The following is a 24,381-nucleotide window of genomic DNA, read 5'->3' as shown; positions in this document are numbered from 1 at the left end:
CCGCAGATCTGCTCTCGCCATCTTCTGAGCAGGACGTAATTTGTTGCGTGACTCACAAGGTGAGGTACATAGAGTACCAAAAATTGTACTCAAGTAAGAGCACTACTTCAATATGTTTTAAGTGGAGTATAAGTAAAAAGTAGCCATCCAAGAAATGACTCAAGTGCGAGTGAAAAAGCACGTGGCAAAAAGGTCTACTCAAGTACTGAGTAACAGTAAATGTCATTTAATATTTAAAAATTACATTATCAGAACAACGAAAATATAAAGTTACGAAGACATTCACACCGTGTTCCAAATTATTATGCTAGTGATATTTTCTCAGATTTTCTTAAATGGTCAATGCAAATGATGGTCAGTATAATGTTCAAGTCATGAACTATTACAGTATAAATCAAATTTAACTGATTTTAATGAGAACAGTATTTTTTTTTTTCAAAAATCAAAAACTCAAGATGCACTGTTCCAAATTATTATGCACAGCAGATTTTCTAAACATTTTACGGATTATAAAGAACTGCAAACGGTCATTCTTTGAATGTGCAGCATTAAGTGATCACATGTACTAAAATCAGAAGCTATTTCAATCAAAAACATCTTAACAGACCGAGTTACATGTTAACATAGGAGCCCTTCTTTTATATCACCTGCACAATTCTTGCATCCATTGAACTTGTGAGTTTGTGGAAAGTTTCTGCTTGAATTTCTTTGCAGGATGTCAGAAAACTACATCCTTTCTAGCCAACACTTGTAAAAAAAAATTAACAAAAAACAACAAAATAGCAAACTAGAGCATCCTTTATATTAAGTGTAATATTAAAACATTTTCATAAAACCTTATAAGAACAGGAAAAAAAATTGAAAACATATTTTAATCTTCAAATTACTCCATCTACAAGGTTGAACTATTCATGTTTTTCTATGTCTAGAGGGTTTGGTTAAAGACTAAAATGAACATAATTCATAAAAATAACATAGTTACAAAACAAAAAAATCAGTCAAAAGAAAAAAATAAATCCAAGACTTAAGAAACGTGAATAAGAACTGCAGGTGTGTGTCTATGGTGAATTTCAGGTTAAAACTTGCTTGCTCTTCATTCAACGTAGTTACTCACGGTACAGGAATTTTACTCAAATAGAAGTACTTATACTTCGTAATAAAGTTACTCAAGTAACAGTAAAAAGTACACCATTGTAAAAAAACAACAAAAAAAGTGAATTTTCCAGAAAGTAACTCAAATGTAACTGAGTAAATGTAACTAGTTACTACCCAACTCCGAATGAAAACACAGAAAACAGACCTATCACATTACTCGAACTTTTCTTTTAAATAATTCATTTTTTATTTATTTTTGTTTAGCATACTTTGCTCCTACTTTAGCATCCAAAACAATCCAACTCTTACCGTGACCGTGGGGACGGCTGTCACGAGCGAGTAGACGAGCACCGGCGGGATTTTGCTGGCGTCGTCCGGACCGGGGTAGGGCTTAGAGAAGCTCTTGTCGTAGCAGAAGAAGCCCTGGATGTGGACGGGGAAGGTGTCCGTGTACTCGAAGTAGTAAGCCAGCAGCACCGTCCCAGCCATGATCACCAGCTGGAAATAGAACATTATCCCGGCGTTAGGACGTGGGAGGAAGAGGGGAGAACCGAGTCCCTGCTCCCCTCAGTCACGGGGAGAAGATGCATAGGAAACCCGGACCCGGTAGGAGGCAGAGTGAGAGCTTATATCTGACACAGAAAAGGGGGGTAAGAATGACGCTTTTTCGCTTCATAGACTGACTAAAGAAAACATCAAAGAAGCTCTGAAAACAGCACGAGCAAGAAAACAAGGCAGGGATGGACGGAGATGATGCGAGAGGGGGAGAGCCTTTCTGCTGCTGGCACTCACGGAACCTACTACTGTTGAGCTGTGAGTGTATTTGTAGAAGCTGTGTGTGTGTGGGGGGGGGTGGGTGTGTGTGTGTGTGGGGGTGTGTGTTGGTGTGTGTGTGTGTGTGTGCGGAACACACAAATACGTGTGGCGCGACTCGCGCGAGCGTGTGGTGAAGTATGTTTCTGCAGACACGTGCTTCAAACCGTCAGCTGATGTCTCTGCTAAAGTGCTTCCAAAAATACTTTCCCACCAGCGCGGCTGTGTTTCTGGGCAGCGCGCGCAGAGCCAGGCACGTTTGTTGTAACAACGTGTTAAAGTACACAACACCCGGTACGTGACACCAGCTCGCGACAACGCATCTAAAATATAAACACACAAAACTAGTCTGGTAAAAAACCAGCTACACTTGCTTCTCGGCTATTAACAAACAAGTGCTTCCTGGAAGCTTGGACTCTATTGACGTTTATAATAAAGTACTGGGAGATGTGCCAAACTGCCGGGTATATCTAGATGACATTGTGATATATTCAAATGACTGGTCTACCCATCTTTCTGTTTTGCTTGTGGGTATGACAGTATACCCACTGATTGGGAAAAACGTAACAACATTTTTCCCAATCGCTAACGTTTGACCACGATGTGTTTAATGTGTCAGGAAAGTCCAAGCTGAACAATTATTAAATGTTAATTCAGTAATTGGAAGTGTGGCCAACACGGAGTGAACGGCTTCATTCACTTCCTCCACTACCATTGAAAAACTGCAGGCGGACTGTAATTCTAAAACAACCCCAAAGAAATCGACGTCATCGCCGTTCATAACTTTTCCTTCTGTTCACCGATTGGCCAGGTAGATAATCTAGGAAATCCTTGTAAACAAAAGAAAGCCCAGACTGTCTGTGGAGCGAGATTTTAATCGAATAGCTTAGCAATGGCCAGGCTAACACAACATTAACTGAGAATATGACCAACTTTTCTGCTATTTAGGTGAAGATATGCAGTGTGTGGCAAAAAAATCTGATTGGTTGAAAGCAGGGTCGGATCTAGAAAAATATCTAAGGGGTGGCAAGAGGGGTCAAGGATTTTTCAGGGGTGGCAGCATATATATATATATATATATATATATATATATATATATATATATATATATATATATATATATATATATATATATATATATATATATAAACATCTCATTCTCACATTTAGTTTACACAGACCTATCACTGGACTTAAGTAAATTAAGAAACATGAAGCTCATTGTTTCAAAATGAGCTTCATGTAGTACTGAAGATTAAATATAATTTCTTAATGCAGTATAGTTAATTATTTTTACGTCTTTCAAACTCCTGCTAATTGATATGTATTGCTGGATTGGACAGCGCCTGTTTGTGATGCATTGTGTCCAGAAAACCATTGTTTTCTGGACACAATGTTTTCAGATTATGTTGATAAATGACATATGTAAGGTATCTAAGAGATTTAATTTTGTACTATTTGCTGATGACTCAACCATCTTTGGCACGGGTGAAGATTTAAGAAAGATGTTGTTTGAAATGAATCAAGACTTATGTAAACTGAAGGAGTGGTTTAATATTAACAAATTGTCACTAAATTTAGATAAAACAAAGTTTATGTTGTTCGGTAAGTGTAAAGAGAAGAGTGATTTAATAATACAAATTGATAATATGATTGTGGAGAGAGTGACTGAAATTAGGTTTTTGGGAGTACTGATTCAAAACAAGATCTGTTGGAAACCTCATATAAGATATGTCCAATCTAAATTGGTAAGAAGTATTGCAGTCCTTGCTAATGCTAGAAAATATTTAAACTCCTCTGCCCTATACATTCTGTACTGCTCACTTATTTTACCTTACCTAAGTTACTGTGTGGAAATTTGGGGCAACACTTACAGAACGTTACTACAACCATTATGCACATTACAAAAAAGAGCCATTCGTTTAGTTCATAAGGTTGATTTTTACTGTCATACCCACAATCTATTTATAGATTCTTATTTATTGAAATTCACTGATTTAGCAGAGTTTCAAACTGCACAGATTATGTTTAAAGTCAGAAATAAAATATTGCCAGAAAAGATTCAACAATTATTTTCCGATAGAGTGGGGGGATATGACTATAGAGAAAACCTTAACTTCAGAACTTTGAAGGCTCGTACAACAATGAAAACAATGTGCATTTCGGGGGTTGGTGTGAGGATCTGGAATAAACTCTCTAAAGAGCTGAAGCAAAGTCCAAGTATGAGACATTTTAAGAAAGGTCTCAAGGCAGCTATTATTCAAAGTTATAAGGAAGAACAAGGGGGATAATCCTGGTTGGGAACCAAAACTTTAGGTAGGATGTCATCAAGTAGGTGGCATATCGGCGCAGGTGTGGGTAAATATATAAAGGTATGAAAATAACAGTGTATTTTGTCTATAAGCAGATGGGTGTGTATATGGGTGTATATACGTATATATGTTTGTATATGTAAATATATATATATGCATGTGTACAGATGTGTATGTGTGTGTATGCACTATTTTCATCTAGCTGAGGAAATCTTATTAGACTTATTATTTCCTTTGTCAGAAAGGATATCGGACATTGAAAATACTGTGATAAATTACAGCTGGAAAAGGGGTATGACTACATAAGTTATACTTCAGCATACTCCTTTTCAGACTCATAATCACCGATGTGATGTGTTTCTTTATTGTTTTTTTTTTTTTTTCTTTTTTAAAAGAAATATATTATGTACTTTGTGTCGTTTACACTGTCGGTGAAAGGTTTGTCTGAAATAAACTAAACTAAACTAAACTAACTAAAACATTCTTGTCCAATGCAGGACGAGCAGAAATGTATCACAAAAATATTAGTACCGCCATAATTTATTATCAGAGATATATCTATTAAATACGATTTAAAATAAAGCTAAGGAAACTGATGTTTGATACATAAATTCTCCGTGATAGAAATCTATAAACAGTTTGGTTTCTGTTAGTTCTGTCAAGATGCAAGGAAGGTCAATTTTCCCTTATATCGGTCAACAGTTTTATGTTAAATATGCCGTAGGAGCCGTAGTTTGATGACTCTTATAAATATCGTCACGTTTTACAAACAGAGGGAATTAGTTCAGGTTTTGTCGCTGGTTTAACTTTTAATAATTGCAGCGGTTGCAGTGCGCCGCAATAAAAGTGCAATAAAGCTGATAAACAGGTGGAGAACAAAACCACTTCACTTCTATTCTGCTTTTTCTCACTCTGTGTGTTGGCATTACCCTACACACGGACCCTTTGCCATGGCAACCGACAGACAACAGCTCAATGAGCAGATAGAGCAGAGATTACGTTCAATCAATACCAAAAACAAACATTTCCCACAGAAAAAAGTACGCAAAAACACCAAAACAGATCATTCAATCTGTGACATTATGTTGTCAGGCTTGATGTCTATATTGTTATTATTAATAAATTTTTGCCTGAACACAGCGGTGGTTGATTAGCTGATTTAAACTCCTGCTCTACTGATGACTTGGTGTGCGGGTTGTCCTGTTTTGGTGCTAACGGAACCAAAACACATCGAGCTGCGCAGCATGTTAAGGTTATCAAAGTCAATAGCAGGCTAGCAACAGTTAAGCTAGCATAACTAACTCGCTGCTCACTTTTTCAATATTTTCTCTAAATCAAAACTTTGTCTTCACCCGTTAAATGTGAAACCCTTGAACCTTGTTATCTATGGCTGTCATAGGGTTGAATTAACCGCTAAATATTGCGTCCTTATTTCAGATTCTTTGCGTGATTGTGGTATTTTCCTGACCACCGATATTTCTGACTCAATGGACAGCAATGGCGCGTGTGTGGCGCACGATAAGTCACGTGATGTCCAGTCCAGTAATACACGTCCATCCATATACAGTACAGACCAAAAGTTTGGACACAACTGTGTGTCCAAACTTTTGGTCTGTACGGTATATCAATGCTGCTTCTCTCGCACACCCCGCTACTTAGCAGTAGGTGTCAGGTTACATTGTGTTGCATTCAATGTCATCGGAATACAGATATTCATGCGCTTAATGTCCGATTTGCCATAACTATTTATTTATTCATTGTCGCCAGCTGGGTGGCAATAGGGGTGGCAAGGCTCCACCCCTGTAGATCCGCCCCTGGTAGAAAGAGTAGCGTTTTGTGCATTACAGTATATGTAGTAAAATAAATACCATGCAGCTAGAAGAATGCCAATGTTCACCGAACAAATTTTATAAACATTATGAAAGATTTATAAAATATAATTCCATAACAAAATCGGCTATTAAAGATAATTTCCTGTCTTAGTTGCCAAGCATGTTTGATATATGCTGCTAAAGCAAGTTCCTACATTAAAATGCCAACTTATATGTAAATCAGACAACTAAAGCAAATCAGAATCTTTCTGTTGGATCTAACGACAGATTATTGGATTAGTTCTCAATAATTACACAAAGTATAGTGAAATATGAAGTGAACTACTCGAGCACACTAAGGTTACAAAATTCACAAAAACAAGATTCTACGTAAAGAATCTTGCTGGTTGTAGCAGCATCATGCGCTGATGTTTTAAAAAGCCTATTTTCATGAAAACAAAAACAAAAAAAATAGTTTGTGAATTTGAAACAGGCACATAGAGAATATGTGAAACAGAAGGAGAAAAAAATGTTTGTCGCCATCCAAACTCAGTGAAAAGTCACTCATCAAATTTGTGTGACCAGCATTTTGGTTATAATTTAATCAACTACATAAAGTTGTTCTCTCATGCACTCTGTCACAACAAAATATAGCAAAATTTCTCTACACTTGCGATTTCAAATCAGAAAAATATTTTCAGCCATGGTTCTTTTTTTTAGTTCTGATTTGACTTCCCCTAAGCCGCATTAGGGAACGCTTATCACTTTTTTAATAGGAAAAGAGTAAATAAAATCAGATCTATGCTTATTTTCACTAACATTCTAATAAGCATATGAATAAAGTGAACTTCCTCATTTGGCTGGTGGGCGTGTTTTATGATTTTAATGTGTATTTAGATTTTCTCTTTTTTTTTACATACTCCTGGTTAGTTGTTGCTTTAGCTTCAACTGTGTAACATAGTTACAAGTTTCCTGCATGTATGGAAAAAATATCACCAGTGTTTATGTATTCACATGCACAGATGCTCTTCTGTGTTTATTACTTCTTCTTTGCCTCATTGTTGTTGATTTTTTTTGTCTGTATATATATATTGTATATACTGTATATATATATATTTGCATCGACCCTCCCTCATCCTTGCCTCCCTTGTGAGAGATGTACTTTGAAGTCTCCGGTTGTCATGGTGAAGAAATGACTGAGGAGCTTCTGTGTTTTTAGCAACTCTGTAGCAATCCGATGAAGTCTACCTCTAGAATATTTAATAGGGTTAGTGTTCCCACCGTATGCTCTCCAGTCTCCAGGTACTGTATACGGTTTGCGCCTGTTATTCTGTAAATGTTCGCGTTCCTCTGCCGCTTCGAAGCCTTTTGCCGGGTTGAGACGAGGAGTTTTCGTCCTGTGACTCATAAAGCGTTCCCTCGTCTTCCCTTGTGACAGAGCGCCGCTCCTCCCCTGCATTCAACCAGCGTATTGTGACGGCCTCTGACTCACTGTTGTGGTGGAGCTTTTACCTAGAGCTGTAGCCTTTTCTCCTACAGTCGACCTTTAAAATTGTGACTTTTCCTATTGTGAAGGAACAAAAAGTTGAGTAGAGAATTTGTACATTTTTAAAGCTTCTTATCGCATAGTTTACAAACTTTAAAGAAATTTGATAAGATTTGATGCGATAAATCAACAAAAAGCAGCACAGTTCTGAAAAGTTGAATGAAAATATTTGTTTTGCTCTTTTTTTTTTACTAATTAAAATCTGGAAAGCAGCTATGCATTTGTATCCATCCCAAATTATTTTGAGACCCTTAAGAACATCCATTGTCACTAGCTGTGTTTCCATTACTAGTGTACCTAAGACTTTGTCAATATTCCACTGCTGTCGAAAAAACACAATTTTGCAAATGCGGCATTTCCACGGCATAAGAAACTAAATTAAAATTACATGTGAATAACTTTGATCACACGAGAAGTCATTAAAGTCATGCTGCGCCAAGATTCTCCAAGTACTTCCTGTCTTCTTCTTTGTGGTTTCTGGCAGTAGTCACATCCGGTTGTCGATGACGTGATTCTGTTGCAGCTTTTATTGAAATAAGTTAATTTTGACACAGCAAAAATTACCTCGCCCCATCCTAGTGCCCAAACTTTTTAACGGAAGATGAGAATTTTTTTCTTTCAAAATTGGTGAATTTATTTTCAAAATGTCAAAATGGAAACAACTAAGCACTCCAAAAATATGGAACAATGGAAAAAACATCATTGAAAGAAAGCCTCTGTTATATGACAGAAGGAAAAAGTTCAAAAGCCGCCACCGCGCTAAAGGATACAGAGAAAAATGTGAAGAGCAAAAATCTTCCCATCAGTCAATATTAAGGTTTTTCACTTTTTCATTTGGAACCACAGCGCCCTCTTTCTGCCGCGTGCTGTAAATCACTTTGGAGTGTTTCGACATAAAACCTCCACCCAACTTAGTGATGGGTCCGGCAACACCGAAGCGTCGGTGCATGTGTCAAGCCCAGAGACAAAACCCCGTGTCGGTGCGCGTATTGCTTTCAGCAAGTCACGTGACCAATACAGGAACTGTTTCAAAATGACATCGAAATGCCAAACTGTCTTTATAAGGAAGCGAATCTGTCAGCGGGATGCATTTGCCAAAAATAATTCTTGATCTTTTACGGTACAGTGTTAACTATGGAGCCTCAAGGCAAACAAAAGGTTTCATAGTTTGGGACCATTTTGATCTACGTCAGAAAATAAGGTATTGGTTCTCACTTCGTTGTTATTTCATCCGGTTCTTTTCAGTTTCTACTCGATCTATCTGAATCCAAATTCAGCAAAAATGGACTCTTAGTTTACTTTCATTTTATGTTCTGCAGGTTAAGTGTTGCATATGTTTCTCCTTTTAAATCATACATTTCATAATTTTATTCTTAAATTACCCTCCATAAATAAAAATCTTTAGACAGAAAAAAGGAAAATAAAGACAATCCCGCTATAAATAAATAAATAAATAAATAAAGACATTTCCAGCAAAACACATCCATAAAGATCTGCGTACAAAATATAAAAGAAAAGATGTAAGTTATGTGAACAATATACAGTGTCACTAAAATCTGTTTTATTTAAATAAATTCACCTCCTCAATGCTGAGGCATTATAGGGCATCAGAATGAAGTCGCAGATACACCTGGATAAACTCAGGTATACAGCCAGTCTACAAATTACTCAGTTGTTTTTTATAAATTATTTCATATAAATGTATTGTTTACTTCATTTTTTCTACAGGAGGAGAAGTTGTGTCAAAAAAACGGAACAGACTAAATTTCAAAATGTTGGAAAAAACTTCTTTTTTTTTAATGAAAATTTGTGGGAAAAAAAAGAAAAAAAAACAGTCCACAAGCATCCTCATTCCAAACATGTTCATTTAAATTTTCATCACTTGGTGCATGTTCACATTATTTATTGACTGCATCAAAGAATATCAAATATATTTTGAATTTAACTGAAGATATGACTTAATACAATATATAATATACAATAAAATACAATGACTTAAATCTTATTGTATAGACTAGGTCATCAAATCAGTCTGTGAACTGCGTTGCCTGTAGGGATTTTAAATGTCCAGCAGGTGTCAGTATTCAGTGAAGCAGTATCGACACAGTGTCAACGCAGTTTTGCTACGGGTCGAAACGATACATGACGCCTCATTTACCCATCACTAACCCAACTCTTAAACTTGAAAATATCAGCCTGCATCTACTCTGGTTACATGTTTATTTCCGAGGGTGCTGTTAGAACCTGGAAAGAGTGTTTTATGGACGGACGGTACGGAGCAGCAGGATGGGAAAGCTCAGGCGTCCTCCATCAGAAACCGGCTGTCCATTAAGGAGCCCGCCATCAACGCATGCCACACTGCACCTGAGCTGCATGGCAGTACTGCAGAGGGAAGAAACTAAGCTGATGGGACCGGGCTGAAGGTTGGGAAAGTGGCAGAGTTAATGCTGAAGGGTAATTCAAAAAGAAATGTCGAATGTATATAAGTTTTACATAAATGTACGTAAGTTCCATTAATGGGCATTTGTGTTCTTCCATGACACACTAGATGTTCTACCTGACCTGACAAAAGGGCCTCAGCAGAACACAATAAATAATTGAGCTGACGTTTTGAGCTTCTCCTACATGCTGCAGAAAAAAGCACAACAGATGTTGGGAGAGCTTGATTTTCTATTGTTTGGTGGAAGGTCGAGTCCATTTCCCTCACTAGGTTTAAAGTCACAAACTCCCACCATCACCACCCACGCAGAAAACTCGCATATATGAAATATTACTTTTAAAAAATTTGACTTTTTTACTTAAGGCCTTGAAAGTGGGCCTCTGTCTCTTTAAAACAGGAAGTCATCACAACATGGCTCCTCTATTAACCCTTTAGCAACATTATTACCAGCGTTTCTCTGAGAAGTTGCTGCTATAATGAGCTCAGCAGATACTAGAGTGTTTCGCTAATTGCTTCTGGCTAGTCTGAAGGAGCTGAGTGGAATTGGGTGTGGAGGAGGGAAGCTCAGAAGCTTGGAAAGGGCAGTTCAGAGGAGGAGCTTCGTCGTCAAAGGCGGAGCTAGGACCACCAGGGCGTTTTGCAGAGCTGAATGGTTGCCATGGAAATTGAAAGGCTTCTCAAACATGCATGAAAGAATCAAAGCAACACTCTGGGTATGTCTTTGATGACAGAATAACATCATGAAATGAGGTCAAGCTCAAAGAAGTCAATTTGACATAATGCTGCCCCTTTAAGATTTGACATTGATGACAGTATGGTATTTAATTTAATGAGAGTGATGTGGTTTTAATGCATAAATACATAGTTGTTACAGTTCATAATCAATCGATTTTGAGGTTTCCAGCAGTACAATATTTAAAATGATCAGTGGAAACAGAAACTACGTGGTTTGGAAAAAGGTTGCATTTTAATAAAAATGTGGAAAAGGTGAAACAAAGCAACTGCAGAAAGCAGAGTGGAAACTTTTCTGCTGAATTTCTTATGAGTAGGGACCGGAAGAAAAGGTTGTGTTAAAAAAGACAAAGTCAACGTTGTTTTCTGCTCTGTTACTCGTCTCATGCAGGGAAGAGGGGAGGGGGGTTGCAATCATTGTGTAAAGAGCAAAAAAACAACAACAAAAAAAAACAGATGGCATCAGATTCTCAACGCTCTGCATGCTTTAACCCGGGTCAGGCACACATCTGCAGAGCTCACGTGCCCGTGGGGAGAGCCTGTGTGTGCACATCACACAGAACAGACTGCAGCGCCGCAGCAGCAGCAGCAGCAGCAGCCATTACTGGCTCACTACCTGGCCCCGAGCTCCAGACCCTGTCTGCCAGTTCGTGCGGTCTGCAGTCCGTGACACTTCTCCCCTCCTTGTCAATAAATAATATCACAGAGAGGCTGGCAGAGCGCAGAGCAGCAGCGGAGACACTGTGTGGCTGTGCTGCTGCTGAGTTATGTGTGACTGAACACTTAGTATGATGAATCAGGTGTGTTTACAGGAGAGAATGTGTTGCTTTCCTTTGGGTTCTGGTAAATAATAGTGATAATAGTAATGCACTCTTTTTACTTATAAAGCTGCAGAAAAAATATAAAATATATATTTTTATAAAGAAAAAATATATAGTTTTTACGCATTTATGGAAACTGTCACTATGTTGTGACAGTATTGCATGAGATGGATAATATGAAAAAATTGGATCTCCTCTGCCATCTCCCAGTACTAACCAGAAACAACCAATCAGAGTCAGGAGGAGGGTCTTAGCGCTGTCAATCTGAGTTGTGTTAGTGCTGCTCAATGGTGCCCCTTGCTCTCTGCTACAATACAGCTTCTTGCCATGAATGCTAAGGCTAGATAGAAGATAGACGGTTTCTGTAACGGTAAATTGTTTCTCCGTCGTTAGCACATTTAGCAGCAGGTACAAGAGATTGATTGACAGCGCTAATGCCCTCCTCCTGGCTCTGATTGGTTGCTTTTGGTCGCAGCAGTACATTTCTTCAAGCAGCAGCTTAGGAGGCGTAAGAGATCGATCTTTTCACAAATGATCTATTTCATATCAAAATGCAAATAATCTAAGAAGAAGGAGTCTATGTACACAGCTGGTTGAGGCATAGTCCAAAAGCATCGCAGCTGTAATTGCAGCCACAAGTGGCTTTACACGATGTTGGGTCAAAAAGAAAAACAAACATGTCACACTTATCTGATTGTCATTGGTAAAAAAACAAATAGTAGAAACCATTCCTTTTCCTCTCACTTCAAATCATCCAATACTTGAAATTTGCCTCAAAAACATGCATACATACAGGCTGAAAGCTCAATTTGCAAAAAAATACAACTGTAATTAATAGTACGGTGGCGTTTCAGTCATGTTACAACAGCGCCACTCAGTGGATGTTTACAATATTCTTTTCTACATTAAATTAGACAAAGTATCAGGGTTAAGGGAAATCCATCGAATCTTTACAAATGAATGTAAATGCCTGTGAACTGACGGTAAATGACTGGAGAAAAGAAACAAAAGCAGCGTCTTATGACTGCTATTTAAACAAGCGTTTCTGCACTAAAAAGTGTTAGAAGACACACAGCCTCTAATTTTCTGGGGTCTCTTTTTGTTTTGTTTTTTTAAGGACAGGTACTCTAGGGAAATGGGGGAGGAAAAATTGTCCACCGGTGGTTTAAACGGGAAATGAAATGTTTTCACCCACACTAATCCAGCAAAGAGTGCTGAGCAATCTGCAATAGGAGAACATTTATGTCTGTATGGAATCAAAAAAGAAAAGAAAATCTATTAATTTACTAGAACTTGCTAATAAACAGTTTATGAATTGTAATCATTCTAAATATGTCTCCAGTGTCCCTCCTTTTGACTTTCTGCTCTTCTGCACTAATGTTTCTGTTTATCGCTTATGTATTTTCCTATTGCCAGATTATTATGCCTGGGGCCACAGTATACATTCATGCATTTGCATGAATGAGTCAGTTGGATTTTTGTTGAGGGTGAAACACATTAGAGTTTGTCTTATTCTCACTCTTGGCCTCAAGCATAACATTGAGGTTTCATTGTTGAAAAAAAATTCTTGTTTTTGCATGCAATCTTGACCTTCGTCTTGATGAAGCAGATTCTGATCAGTTGTTGTTTAAACAAAAATACTTTTTTATTGGGGAAAAAAACAAAGTCATAGTAAGATGACTGTAGTGTCGGGGAATATGATTCAAACTAGTCCATGCTTCAAGAGAAGTTTGATACAGAAACATTGGTTTAGGCTTTGAATGACTGGATTAAATGCTAAAATCCCAGATTAAGCATGTAGTGCTCTCGGGGAGGGAGTCCCACCGAGAAATCTGTAACGACACAGCAAAATGGAGAGGACAGAGCGGACCACGAGAGCAAGATGGCTGAGTGGGTTGAACTGACAAGAAGAGGTTGTGACTTGTGATTAGGGCAGAGGGGATGAAAGGAGTCAGAAGAAAGAGAGAGTCTGGCTGATTGGTTGCCATGGTAACTGCTGATGAGGAGCGCAGGGCTGCATAAAAGAGCCGGCATCCTTCGTGGTTGTTATGGATCCCTGTCACCTCGCGCTCTCGCCGAGAGCGCCAAGCGACGTGTTTAATCGACAGTCGCACCTTTGCCCTCTGCGGGCCGGTCATCAATCAGCTCCGCTCCTCACTAACGCATTCAGCAGCTTGTCTGTTTCACATTGCACATGTTTTCGTATCAGACGAAGACAATCTGAGTAAACGGCAAAAGCAGTTTTAAACGATGATTTAATTTATCAAAGGGGGGTCGGGGAAACCAGTTGAAATCAACCGGGCTCCGACTGAAAATGTTGTCCCCCTTGTTCAATCATGAACAGTCATAAATCGTATTTTTAGTTCCGTTTCTCTGGCCACACCCAGGCCTGATCAATTCCGGATCTGCCGAATCAAGAAGTTATTTAAGCAGAACCCGTCTGACAACACGGAGTAGGCCAAACGATCTGAGAAGCAAAACATCATGCCAAAATGTGAAAAAAATTGGAAATAGATAGGAAACTAAAACCCTTTCTCCATGGGCCTCGCCATACCGGACAGTACCTCAATCAGATCCTGCACGGTTTCTCCCTGTTTTTTGGAACAACCTCAGGACTGGTGTCAGCCGGACCTAGCCGGGCGTTGCACGAAAATGACTTGATTTGCAGGAGACTGGATTTGTTGATTGATCTGCAGAATCATCCTCGAGCAACAACATCTTAACCAATCTGTGACGAGACCAAAGTTTGAGGCCAGATGGCGAGGTGTGACTTTATAAATCTATGGTACAAAACTTTCCACCAATTGTGATGGAAGAGCGGCTACAGCATCCACTGGACGGGAATAACCTGCAATGTACTAATATACCGACAGACTTTGGAGAAACTGGTCGCACTAAGGTAAATATACGAAATGCCCTCATTGGAGTGTTGATGTTGAAGAAAAACTCATAACTACTCGTCGTCTTCTTTTTCCTCACAGGTCACAGAGACCTGTTGCCATAGCAACTGACTGATAACAGCTCTGCTAATGTACCGGGATTCAGCACCAAAACACACACATAAACATTTCCCACCCAAAGAACAGAACATTCAGTCTGTGGCATTTTTATGTTTTCAGATTTGATGTTTATTTTATGATTATTAAGTGACCATATGGACACAGTGATGGTTGATTAGCTAATTTAACCATCTGCTCTAATGATCTGTCAGAAAGTGAGTGTGAGGATCGCCTTATTTCTTTTAACTGAACCAAAACACATTGAATTCTGCAGCACATCTACATGGCATAGTTGTCAAAGTCAAGCTAGCATAACTGACCTACATTCTCCTCTGTCACCAATTCTTTTTTTTAATTAAAACGTCTTTCTGACCTTATCTAATTGTTGTAGCGTTGACAATCAGTAGCAAAGCACTGCATCCCGTTTGTCCCTTTACACATCACGCATACATTTAAGATTTAGTGCAATATGTCGACAACTTATCAGCTAAAACCAAGGGTAATCATGATCCGCTTTGCCCTCTTTGCCCTCCAGCTTCCTGCTGGAAGGCGTGATCTTGCACGCGTGACATCACGCTGCAGCATGTCTATGTATGGCAAGCGGTAGTGTGAGGTACGCCTGTAGTGTGAACTGGTTTACTCATGCAGCAACATCTGCTCAAGGAAACATCAGTGGTGTCTGCCATGATCAAATTGTTTGTGATTTTTGTTATTTACAGTAAAAGACAGAGAGAAAGTCAGGTTTCCATCCAAACCCCAAATGTTGGGGGGGAAAAAATCCTCAGTAACCAACAAACTTCACTTTCTCTCCAATTAAACAACAGATGCCCTCTTTTCAGAGTCTGACCAAACTCATCGCAACTTTAACAACTGCAGCAGCAGCAGTTGGACGAGATAAGTGCACAATTTATTTTTTTTAACACTTTATCTTGTGAAGTGTTTCAGATGTAGGGCTTAGAAAATCCTCTCTTAGAAAAGAAGAAGATTCTTAAGATGGAATCTGACATCCAATCAGCAGCAGTGAAGCTCTGGGGTGTGAGTAATGAGGCAGCCTACCAAACCCCAGGATTTACTTTGACTCGATGCAACGAACTCCATTTTGCAGAGACAAGCAAAGAAAAAGATGGAATATTACAGAGACACACCTCGTTGAACCACGACGAGGTTGTTTACTTGTTTATCTCAAGTAAACAAGAGATAACATAATTTACATTAAAATCTTTTACATTCTCACCAATGAAGCACATCTCCCTGTACCCTTAACAATAAGTTGCTAATCCTTCACTACTAAATCAATGATAAAAAATTATTAGATGGTAAATTCAATTACTGTTCAACTAATGCTATTCAATAAAGAGAATTATCTACTATTGTCTTTAATACAGTTCTGTATAAAGACTTTAGCAGCTGCTTTTCTTTCTTTAGCCAAGGTTTTTTTTTTAACACCGTACAAACAGACAGAAATACACCGTCTCTCAAACACACACACACACACACTCATTTATGTGGAGTGAAAAGACGAACCGACTGACACCTGAGCACCGATGTGTGGGAGGCATTTGGCAAAGCGGTCTAATAAAAGGCCGCTACACTGCATTGTTTCCGAAGGTACCGACACGTGGAGCTGTGTGAAACATCCATGGCTAAGAAAATACTTTAAAACCACGTCTGAATTTATTAATTTTTTTCTTGGGCGTGCCGTAGTGGCGTAGCGGTTAGCGCGACGCATATTTGGAGGCCTTGAGTCCTCGACGCGGCCGGTGCGGGTTCGACTCCCGGACCCGGCGACATTTGCCGCATGTCTTCCCCCTTTTCTGTCAGCCTACTTTCGCATAAGGGCCACTGGAGCCCACAAAAAGACCCCCTGGAGGGGTAAAAATAATAAATAAATTTTTCTTAGACGATCCAAAATCAGGTCTGAAATAGAAAATAATAGAAACATTTTTTACTATTAGAAATATAATTTGACTTTTAGGCATCATGTATGTATGTTATTAGAAGCGTATCATCTTCCTGCATTTTCTGAGTTTACTAAAGCAAACATGTCATGGTGCTACCATAACATCAGAAGCAGTTGTGTTTGAAAGTGATTAAATCTGTAACTTTGATTTAAAAATAATAATAAATACGTTTTACATATTTGTTAAAAATATCAGTATGTGGTGACAGTTATGAAACAGATTAAAATGAGCTCCTCTTCCTTCTCCCATTGCTAACTTCAGAAACACACCTCTCCGTCTAAAAGAACCAATCAGAGCTAGGAGGAGGGTCCTAGTGCTGTCAATCAGGCCTGTGTACTCACTGTTCATACTTTCCCCTTTTCTTTCTGCTACACTACAGCCTTTACACCACAACGAAGCCTGCTGTGAATGCTGAGGCTAGTTAGCATAGCCACCAATGACAGTGGACAAACGGTGTTCCTGGAATGGTAAGTTGTTTCTCCGACATTGCACATTGAGCAGCGCGTACACAAGCATGACTGACAGCACTAAGGCCATCCCCTTTGCTCCGATTGGTTGTTTTTGACCTGGCATGGTGCATTTCTTTAGACGACAATAGTAGCAGAGGCAAGCAAAATCCTGTTTCAACGCCAAGCTGAAGGTTTTAAAGAGAAACTAGAATCAACTGAAATCTGTCTTAACAGCTTTTAGTGAAACTGGCCATAAATCTCTGATCACAACAAAAATATAGCAATGTACTTTATTTCTGTATTTCTGACATTATATCTCGACCGCACTCCACCTCAGGTTCTAGTTTAGAGAGCAGAGAGCGCTCAGGGACTTCCTCTGCCCTCTGAGTCATCCGTCTGACCGCTCTCACAAACAACAGAGAACACGATTCAGAGGAGAGATGTAGCAGCGTTCAAGTCCGAGAACTCTCTGTCCACCACAGAGGCCGACGTCTGGCGTTGTCTGTATAACAAGACTCCAAATCCCAAGTTAGAACCCTGAATCCGTCGGTCTGCAACATAACCACCTGAATGAATTATGGAGTTTGCAAATGAAACGTAAAGTATTAAAGCAGCTGTCGCTCGTTTGCTGAGAAGTCACTGGTGCTGGAACATCGTAGGATGTGTGATGCACTCGCGAGAACGTCAGCCAGGCTGTCGCCAACTCGTCTCTTGGTCCTGAAATATTCACCAGAGACGACGGTTGTACAAGTTGTGAAAAGAGGAAAGTGGTGGAGAAGAAGCTGGAGGGTCAGACAGACTGTAAAATCTCAGATTGTCCCTGAGGAAAACGTCTGCTGCATTGACAGGATGAGAGTGCACAGAACAAGGGTGTTCAAAGTGAGGCCTGGCGGCCATTTGCATTTCCATCCCCAACACAAAAATTAAGCAAATTAGGACAAAACTACGACTTTTATATTCAAATCTACTTTTTTTTTTTTTTTAAACACAAAGTGATCATTTTTTCCAACTTTTCCTTCTATTTCGATGCTATCTGCGATAACATCTACTCATTGACTTACACACTAAATCACATGTGTCAAACTTAAGGCCCGTGGGCCAAATCTGGCCCACTGTAGCTTTTTATGTGGCCCTCTCTAGATTCTAGAATAAACACTAGCTGTGCTTAAATATTATGTTATCAATTAAATCAATGCAGTTTTTATCTGTTTACTGCCAAATTATATCAATCAGTCCCTCCAGTTTCTTGACAATTATTGTGGAAATTCATACAAATTCAACAAGTCCCTTCACTTTTTAGTGCAACGACTGGGAGTTTATTGCAGCTTTTTTCCAGAAATTGTCAAAATATTTCCTTACTTGTACTAAACCGCTACCTCGGCCTCAAGAAAAGTCAGATTATAGTCCAGGACCTGTACAGCGAATAATAAAAAGTTGTATTTATCGTCATAAATAAGCACAATTATCACAAATATTTCCAAATTAGTACCACAAACACTTTGATTTTTATTGCAAAAAAAATCACAAAAAGAATCACAAAATCCTAGAGGGACTGAAAAGAAGGTCAGTATTATTTAATTTTAAGAATTCATTGATATCTTAATTGTTTGGTGAACAGGTTTTATCGATACATTCTGGTACAACCGGCCCTTTAAAAGCATTCATGATCTTGATTTGGGCCAAAACAAAACTGAGTCTGACACCCCTGCTCTAAAAGCACCAAAATCTGCTTTTAAATTGATGTATTAAAACATCTAAATACAGCAAGTTGTTTTTTTTTTGTTTTTTTTTAAATGAAGGCTGATTTCAGTTTCAGCCTTCAAACTGAAATCTTTTTTCAGTTTTCTTCAAACGAGACCGAAGTAACGAGCAAACAGTGAAGCAAAATCTTAACAAATATTTCTGGTTTGGCTTCTGAAAAGAAGACAAAACTAACTTAAAAATAACTCTTCAACTAGATATAGAAGCTTAATTTAAGTCAATAATTACTTAATAGTGATAAAGAAGTATTAGTTCCACAGGAAGATTGTTTCCCTTAGACATTTTTTCCATGTTGCAATCTGCCAGTGATATCAGTACTTTTTATATACAGTATAAATGAATTACTGAGTTAAAACAAGCTCCAATATTTTGTTGAAAAGTTCCTTGTAAGCTACTTTTGTCTTTTCCAAATGTACTGAGACATTGGCACTAGAAACTCGGCTAAAACTGCTTGGTAATATTCTGTGTTTTTGCAGTCTGTTTCATTTAACAAGAAATTTGCCATTCCGCCTTTACAAAAACTATGCTTACTTTATTGTTAAATTAAAATAGTTCATGCTTAATTTATTGTTGAGTAGGTTAAAAAAAAATCACAGTATTTTTGGTGCTTTCAATTTTCTAAAACCTTTTTTTTGTGTGTGTGCTGCGAGTTCTTTTCAGTTCACGATTTTGGCCCAAGTGGCAAAAAGTTTGAACTGTCCAGATACGGAAACAGGTGATGGACAACAGATGCTACGACTCTGAGATGATCTACATGCTGTGTGTTTATGTGAAATGCATGGTAGCTCTTACCTCCACAAACAGGAAGCAGGGAACGATGGAGCTGCTGCTCTTTACACCAGGCTTCTCCTCCAGCGCCATCCCTCCCTGTTGACCCGGCCCAGCCGTCACTTCCCTTAACCTGAGACCAAAACAGGGAAACACGTGAACGCGCAAGCCAGTCAGAAGTCTCTATCTGAAGCGAAATTAGATGAAAGATGAAAACAGGACACAGAGTTTACATAAAAAATAAAAATAAAAACGAGTCATTTCTCCTGCTAGTATAAGACTAGCACTTTTGCTTTGGTTGTATTTACCCAGAATGCCCTGCGCTACAGTCCACCTCCTGCTTTTGGAGCTCTCTTCTGTCCACTTGACAATCAGGTATTCAAACCGCAGCAAAGTTCACATCAGTCCAACAGAGACCTATAGGTTTGTAGGTGGACCAGAGTTAGCTTTATTCATCCACATCAGAATTCGGTTGTGGATTCACACCTCTCCAAACGAACCGGACTTTCTAGGAAAACGAACTAGAGTTAAAATAAAGCAGACTGAACAGTGTGACTGCTACCTAAAAGGGCTCAGTGTCACTGAACCGTTTAAATGGTTCTAAGTTAATTTAATTTAAATATTAAATATTAGATAAAAAGATCTAACATCCCCACTCTGTTACATTCAAATTAGTCTTATGTGGAGATACACCAATCCGATATTAATATTAGTGTCAGCCCTGACATTGCAAAATTTTCTAAATCAGGTTATCTGTGACAATGTGTCTGATCTATAAGGGCAGATCTATTCAGTCTAATTGTGTGCTTGCTTTGTGCTCTGAGCGACATCATGCTTTATTTATGTTATGTTATATGTAGAAGTCCTGATTTCACTTTTTGAACCATTGAAAACAGGTTGTTGCACCTTATTATTTACATGATATATTACACGTTGTAATTACATGATTTACAAGATATTCAACTTATTGTTTTTGTCAGTTTCAGTTTCTTTATTTTATATTGGCAGTTCTACTCCTAATTGAACTGACTGAACAAATTAAAGTTGTTTTTTGCATGTTTGACCAAGTTTGTGAAGCTATTTGTGTATTTAATTGTGCTGAGTTACCACATAAACTTGTAATTGGGTACATTCATGTCTGTGTTTTAAAAAAAAAAAAACAGAAACGTTTTAAGTCAATTCAGCACTGTCGCATTAAACCTCAGATATCTGTATCGGAAATGAAAAAGTGGATGGGTGCGTACCTTTTATAATGTACAACGGACATATTCAGTTGCTTCTGTGCCAAACGTGAGAACAGCTTCTGCTGTTCTCACATTCGGCTTTAATGAGCTTCTACACATATTCCTGAAATGCAAAACAATTTGTGTTTTCTTTTTTGTTGCCAAATATCTCTGCTTCTCTGCTTCTCTGCTTCGTGTTCGGCCCATACTCGCAGCATCAGGAAGGAAGAAGATCCCACAAGCAAACAGTTTAAAGACCAGCGCAAGCTGCCAACGACAAGCGCTGCGCGATGGTGGCTGTCACGCTTACAAAAATTTTGTTTGCCAGAATTTGTAAGGCTAACCGCTACAAGTGCTTCGTGTTAGAGAGCTTTTCTTCAAAAATCCCTCTCCGCCGGAGGAAAAAGAAAAATGAGCCTGCGGGATAAATAAAACATAAAACCTGGCTCTTAGCAGCCTTCAGGACATCACAACGTGCCAACCACAGCTGCTTTCATGGTTAACTGGTGTGTGTGTGTGATACTTGTTCCTTTCCAAAGAAGAAAAGAAAAGAAGCAAGTAGCTGTCACTGCGAGCAAGCAGAAACCTCGAGCGAAGGAAACCAACAGAGACAGAGGAAGAGATGGTGAAACAGAGGGGAAAATGGCTGCTGTCTCGTCACCTCAAGAGAACAATTGAGATGTGACTTTGTGTTTCATTGGCTCGGTGTGAGGCGGCACGGGGGAACTCTCCCACACTTCGGCCCGTCAGAGGGTTTGGCGTTGGCAGGTTCCCCAAAGGTGCACTTATGTTTTGAGGAAAAGGCTCAATGGGCCTAAGATGAAGCGGCTGATTAATATCTGATAAGCAGATGATTCCTTCAAAGGAATAGTATCATTAAAGTTTAAGTTACACTCCTTTGAGGTATCTGCAGCCCGCTGAGCTGACTCGGTTAGTACAGGTAAAGTAATGACAGATTTTGGCAAGTTTGCAGCTTGATTAGCGTGTCAAAAAAAAACTGTTCGCTGCTGTCAAAAAGCACGTGGAGGGCCCTGGAGGCTGACACAGACCCTCCGTCATCATGTCGCGTTTGAAGAATTAGCTCGGAAGATTATGATTCGGGTCAGGGGGTCAGTGTCTGCCCCGAGCGGGAGAGGTCAAAGTATGTCAGCCTCTTGTTCACAGGCGATGGCCGGGTGGAGTGGTACAGCAGTAACACAAGCGCCGCGCCGTTGTAGTGGATACAGAGCTGAGCAAAACGGCAAAGAATTACAGGTCCATCTAAAGCCCGAGCCATTACATAGAGATAATGACCAAAACAACAAGATGGAGCAAATGAAACGGGTTGGGCACATCCTTACAGAGAGGGCGCAGTCAAAGTTCAACTCTGAGTTGCTGCTTCTTCTCATTGAAAGGAGTCAGTTGAGGTGTTTAGGGCATCTGATCAGGATGTTTATTGGATGCGTCTTTTAGGACGATTTTGAAGCACAAATTAAAGGTAGAAGACTCCTCACCAGACCCAGAACTCATACGAGGGACTACAGATGTATCACTTGTGACCTGGGAATGCCTTGGGAATCCCCACTGAGGAAAGTCTGGGTTTCCTTAATAGACCAGCTACCCCAACAACCATAGATAGCTATCTGGAAAGCTATCTATGGCTAGCTAAGTGGATGGATGGATGGATGGATGATAAGCTAGCTATTTATAGCTAGCTAGCTAAATAGATAGACTGATAGATTGATATCTATAGCTATATGACAGATAGAAGCTCAATATCTATAGCTAGCTAGCTAAATAGACAGACAGACTGACAGATGTGATGAGACCCACAGTAATTCCTACGTTCAATAAGGTAAAAAACTAAAGCCATATTCTATACACATTGTTCTGTGCAACAAATTTTGCTGGGCGATAAACTGTCCCAGAAATTATTGCGATAAACGATAATATTGTTGTTTTGAGACCATGTTCAAGTAATAATATGTTCTAATAGTAATAATGCCATAAAGGTGCAAGAACACATTCTCAATGATCAATAAACTTTAAATTCTAATGAACATTAAACACTGGAACTGGAAGACATTTGAAATATTCAAAATAAATAAAGAAAACAACAAATAAAATGAAATTTCTGTAAACAAAAATGTCTTTCATAAAAAAAGGTTTGCACTGTAACAAATGACTACAGCAAGAAAATACAGTAAGGTGGCTGGGTTTTGAAACTACAGCTTTTTCCTGTGATCTGAAATACGTATGGAAAGTATATGGGACGTGATTGGATCGCTGGATCACGTGCGGACATTTACAGCTGTACTGTAAATTTTTAATGTACAGTTGCATTGTGGGATATTTACCGGCTGGAGGCGAATGTTCACAGGCCAGAGGGTGGGCCAACAATGACTTTCACCGGGTGAGTGCTTTTTAAAAAACATTGTATTGCAGTTTTGTGTTTGTGTACGAAAATATATTTTAGATTAGTACTTAAAAAATATGTACTTAAAAAAACAAAAGGGTAATTTTAAACTGTCTCCCATCTGTTTCTAGATGATTCATAGACCTCAACCCAGAAAGAAGAACAAAAGCTGCAAACGGAAAAGTGACATCAACCAACAGGACGACTGATGCAAAACACAACAGTGAACCTGTGTGTCTCCTTTCTCCTCCTTCATGAACCAGTTGAACTTTTAAAATGGTAAAATTACACAATCAGTTCTCTTACTCCATCTCTCTCCCTGTCTGTCTTTTTCTCTGCCTGTCTCTCTGTATCTGTTCTGTCCATTTCTAATAGACAGACAGGAGGACAGCTACAACGAAGGAAGGTCAGAGAGAGTGTCTGTCCACTAAATCTGTCCTTTTCATCCTGCTTGTCTTTAACTGACATAAATGCAGTTTAATGTGCTGCTTATCTCATGTATTAAAACATGTTTTTCTTTCTTTATCTTCCAGAAACCCTCTGATGATTTCTAGAGAAGTTCAGGACTGAAACCAACTCGGAACTCATCCATGTTGGTTTTGTTTGTTCACTAAGTTTTAAACCTGCCCAGATGTTTAAGATGTGCTATTGGGGTTCCAATAAAGTTTTGAAAAATATGTAACTTCAATATTTGACATTGCTGGAAGAAAACGACAGAGATTTAGAATTTTGACTGCAAGTTCTACATGAAAAGCTGGTGAAACATTGTTTTTATGACTTTGACATGCAGTTTGCTTGGAAACTTTGATATTTGGGCACTTTGGTTTTAGTAAAGATTATTTAATTCATTGTATTCAGTGTCATATTACCATGATTGTAAATGTATCAGTTATGTTGTTAGATCAGAGTAGATCATGTGACTAATTGATTTATTTTTATTGTGACAGGCCTAGGGACAATATGTAAAAAGAAATATATTGAAACTGATAAAACCAACAGCAGGTGGAATAAAACAGTCCAGCAGGATTTGATCTGATTTGACTCTCAGAGGTCACATGAAAATGAACCTCTCCTAATAATCCATCTATCGCTCAGGGAAACTGAAGTTTATCTGTCTGAGGATTCAGAGATTAAATGGACTCCAACCAAAGACTCTCCACAAACCACAGCATCATAAATCCATGAAAGAACTGAAATCAAAATGGTGGTGGCGAGAAGAGAAAAGGAGCGACAGAGAGGAAGCTGACTGTCTCAC

The 24,381-nt window shown here is 38.8% G+C and overlaps 1 protein-coding gene and 1 long non-coding RNA gene across 7 annotated transcripts in view; one reads left to right on the top strand and one right to left on the bottom strand.

Annotated features, from left to right (window-relative positions):
- Positions 1–24,381, bottom strand: part of plppr2a (phospholipid phosphatase related 2a) — a 49,507-nt gene that overhangs the window by 21,009 nt on the left and 4,117 nt on the right. For 4 of the 6 annotated variants that reach the window (XM_032587927.1, XM_032587930.1, XM_032587926.1 and 1 more), the window contains exons 2-3: positions 19,533–19,641; positions 1,405–1,593 (exon numbers count right to left, since the gene is read on the bottom strand). In XM_032587927.1, the coding sequence (XP_032443818.1) occupies positions 1,405–1,593; positions 19,533–19,601 (258 nt within the window). In that variant the 5' untranslated portion in view covers positions 19,602–19,641. Of the gene's footprint in view, positions 1–1,404; positions 1,880–19,532; positions 19,642–24,381 lie in introns of those variants that run through there. The other 2 variants (XM_032587932.1, XM_032587929.1) reach the window with 1 other exon arrangement.
- Positions 1,533–24,162, top strand: LOC116735813 (uncharacterized). Its single transcript, XR_004342440.1, has 4 exons — positions 1,533–1,701; positions 1,774–1,908; positions 23,258–23,405; positions 23,660–24,162. It is a non-coding gene; the product is annotated as an uncharacterized LOC116735813 (long non-coding RNA).

Source organism: Xiphophorus hellerii, chromosome 16, assembly GCF_003331165.1.
Source record: "Xiphophorus hellerii strain 12219 chromosome 16, Xiphophorus_hellerii-4.1, whole genome shotgun sequence".
Classification (NCBI taxonomy): domain Eukaryota; kingdom Metazoa; phylum Chordata; class Actinopteri; order Cyprinodontiformes; family Poeciliidae; genus Xiphophorus; species Xiphophorus hellerii.
The sequence above is the reverse complement of the archived record's forward strand: the minus strand, read 5'-3'. Positions and strand labels throughout refer to the sequence as shown.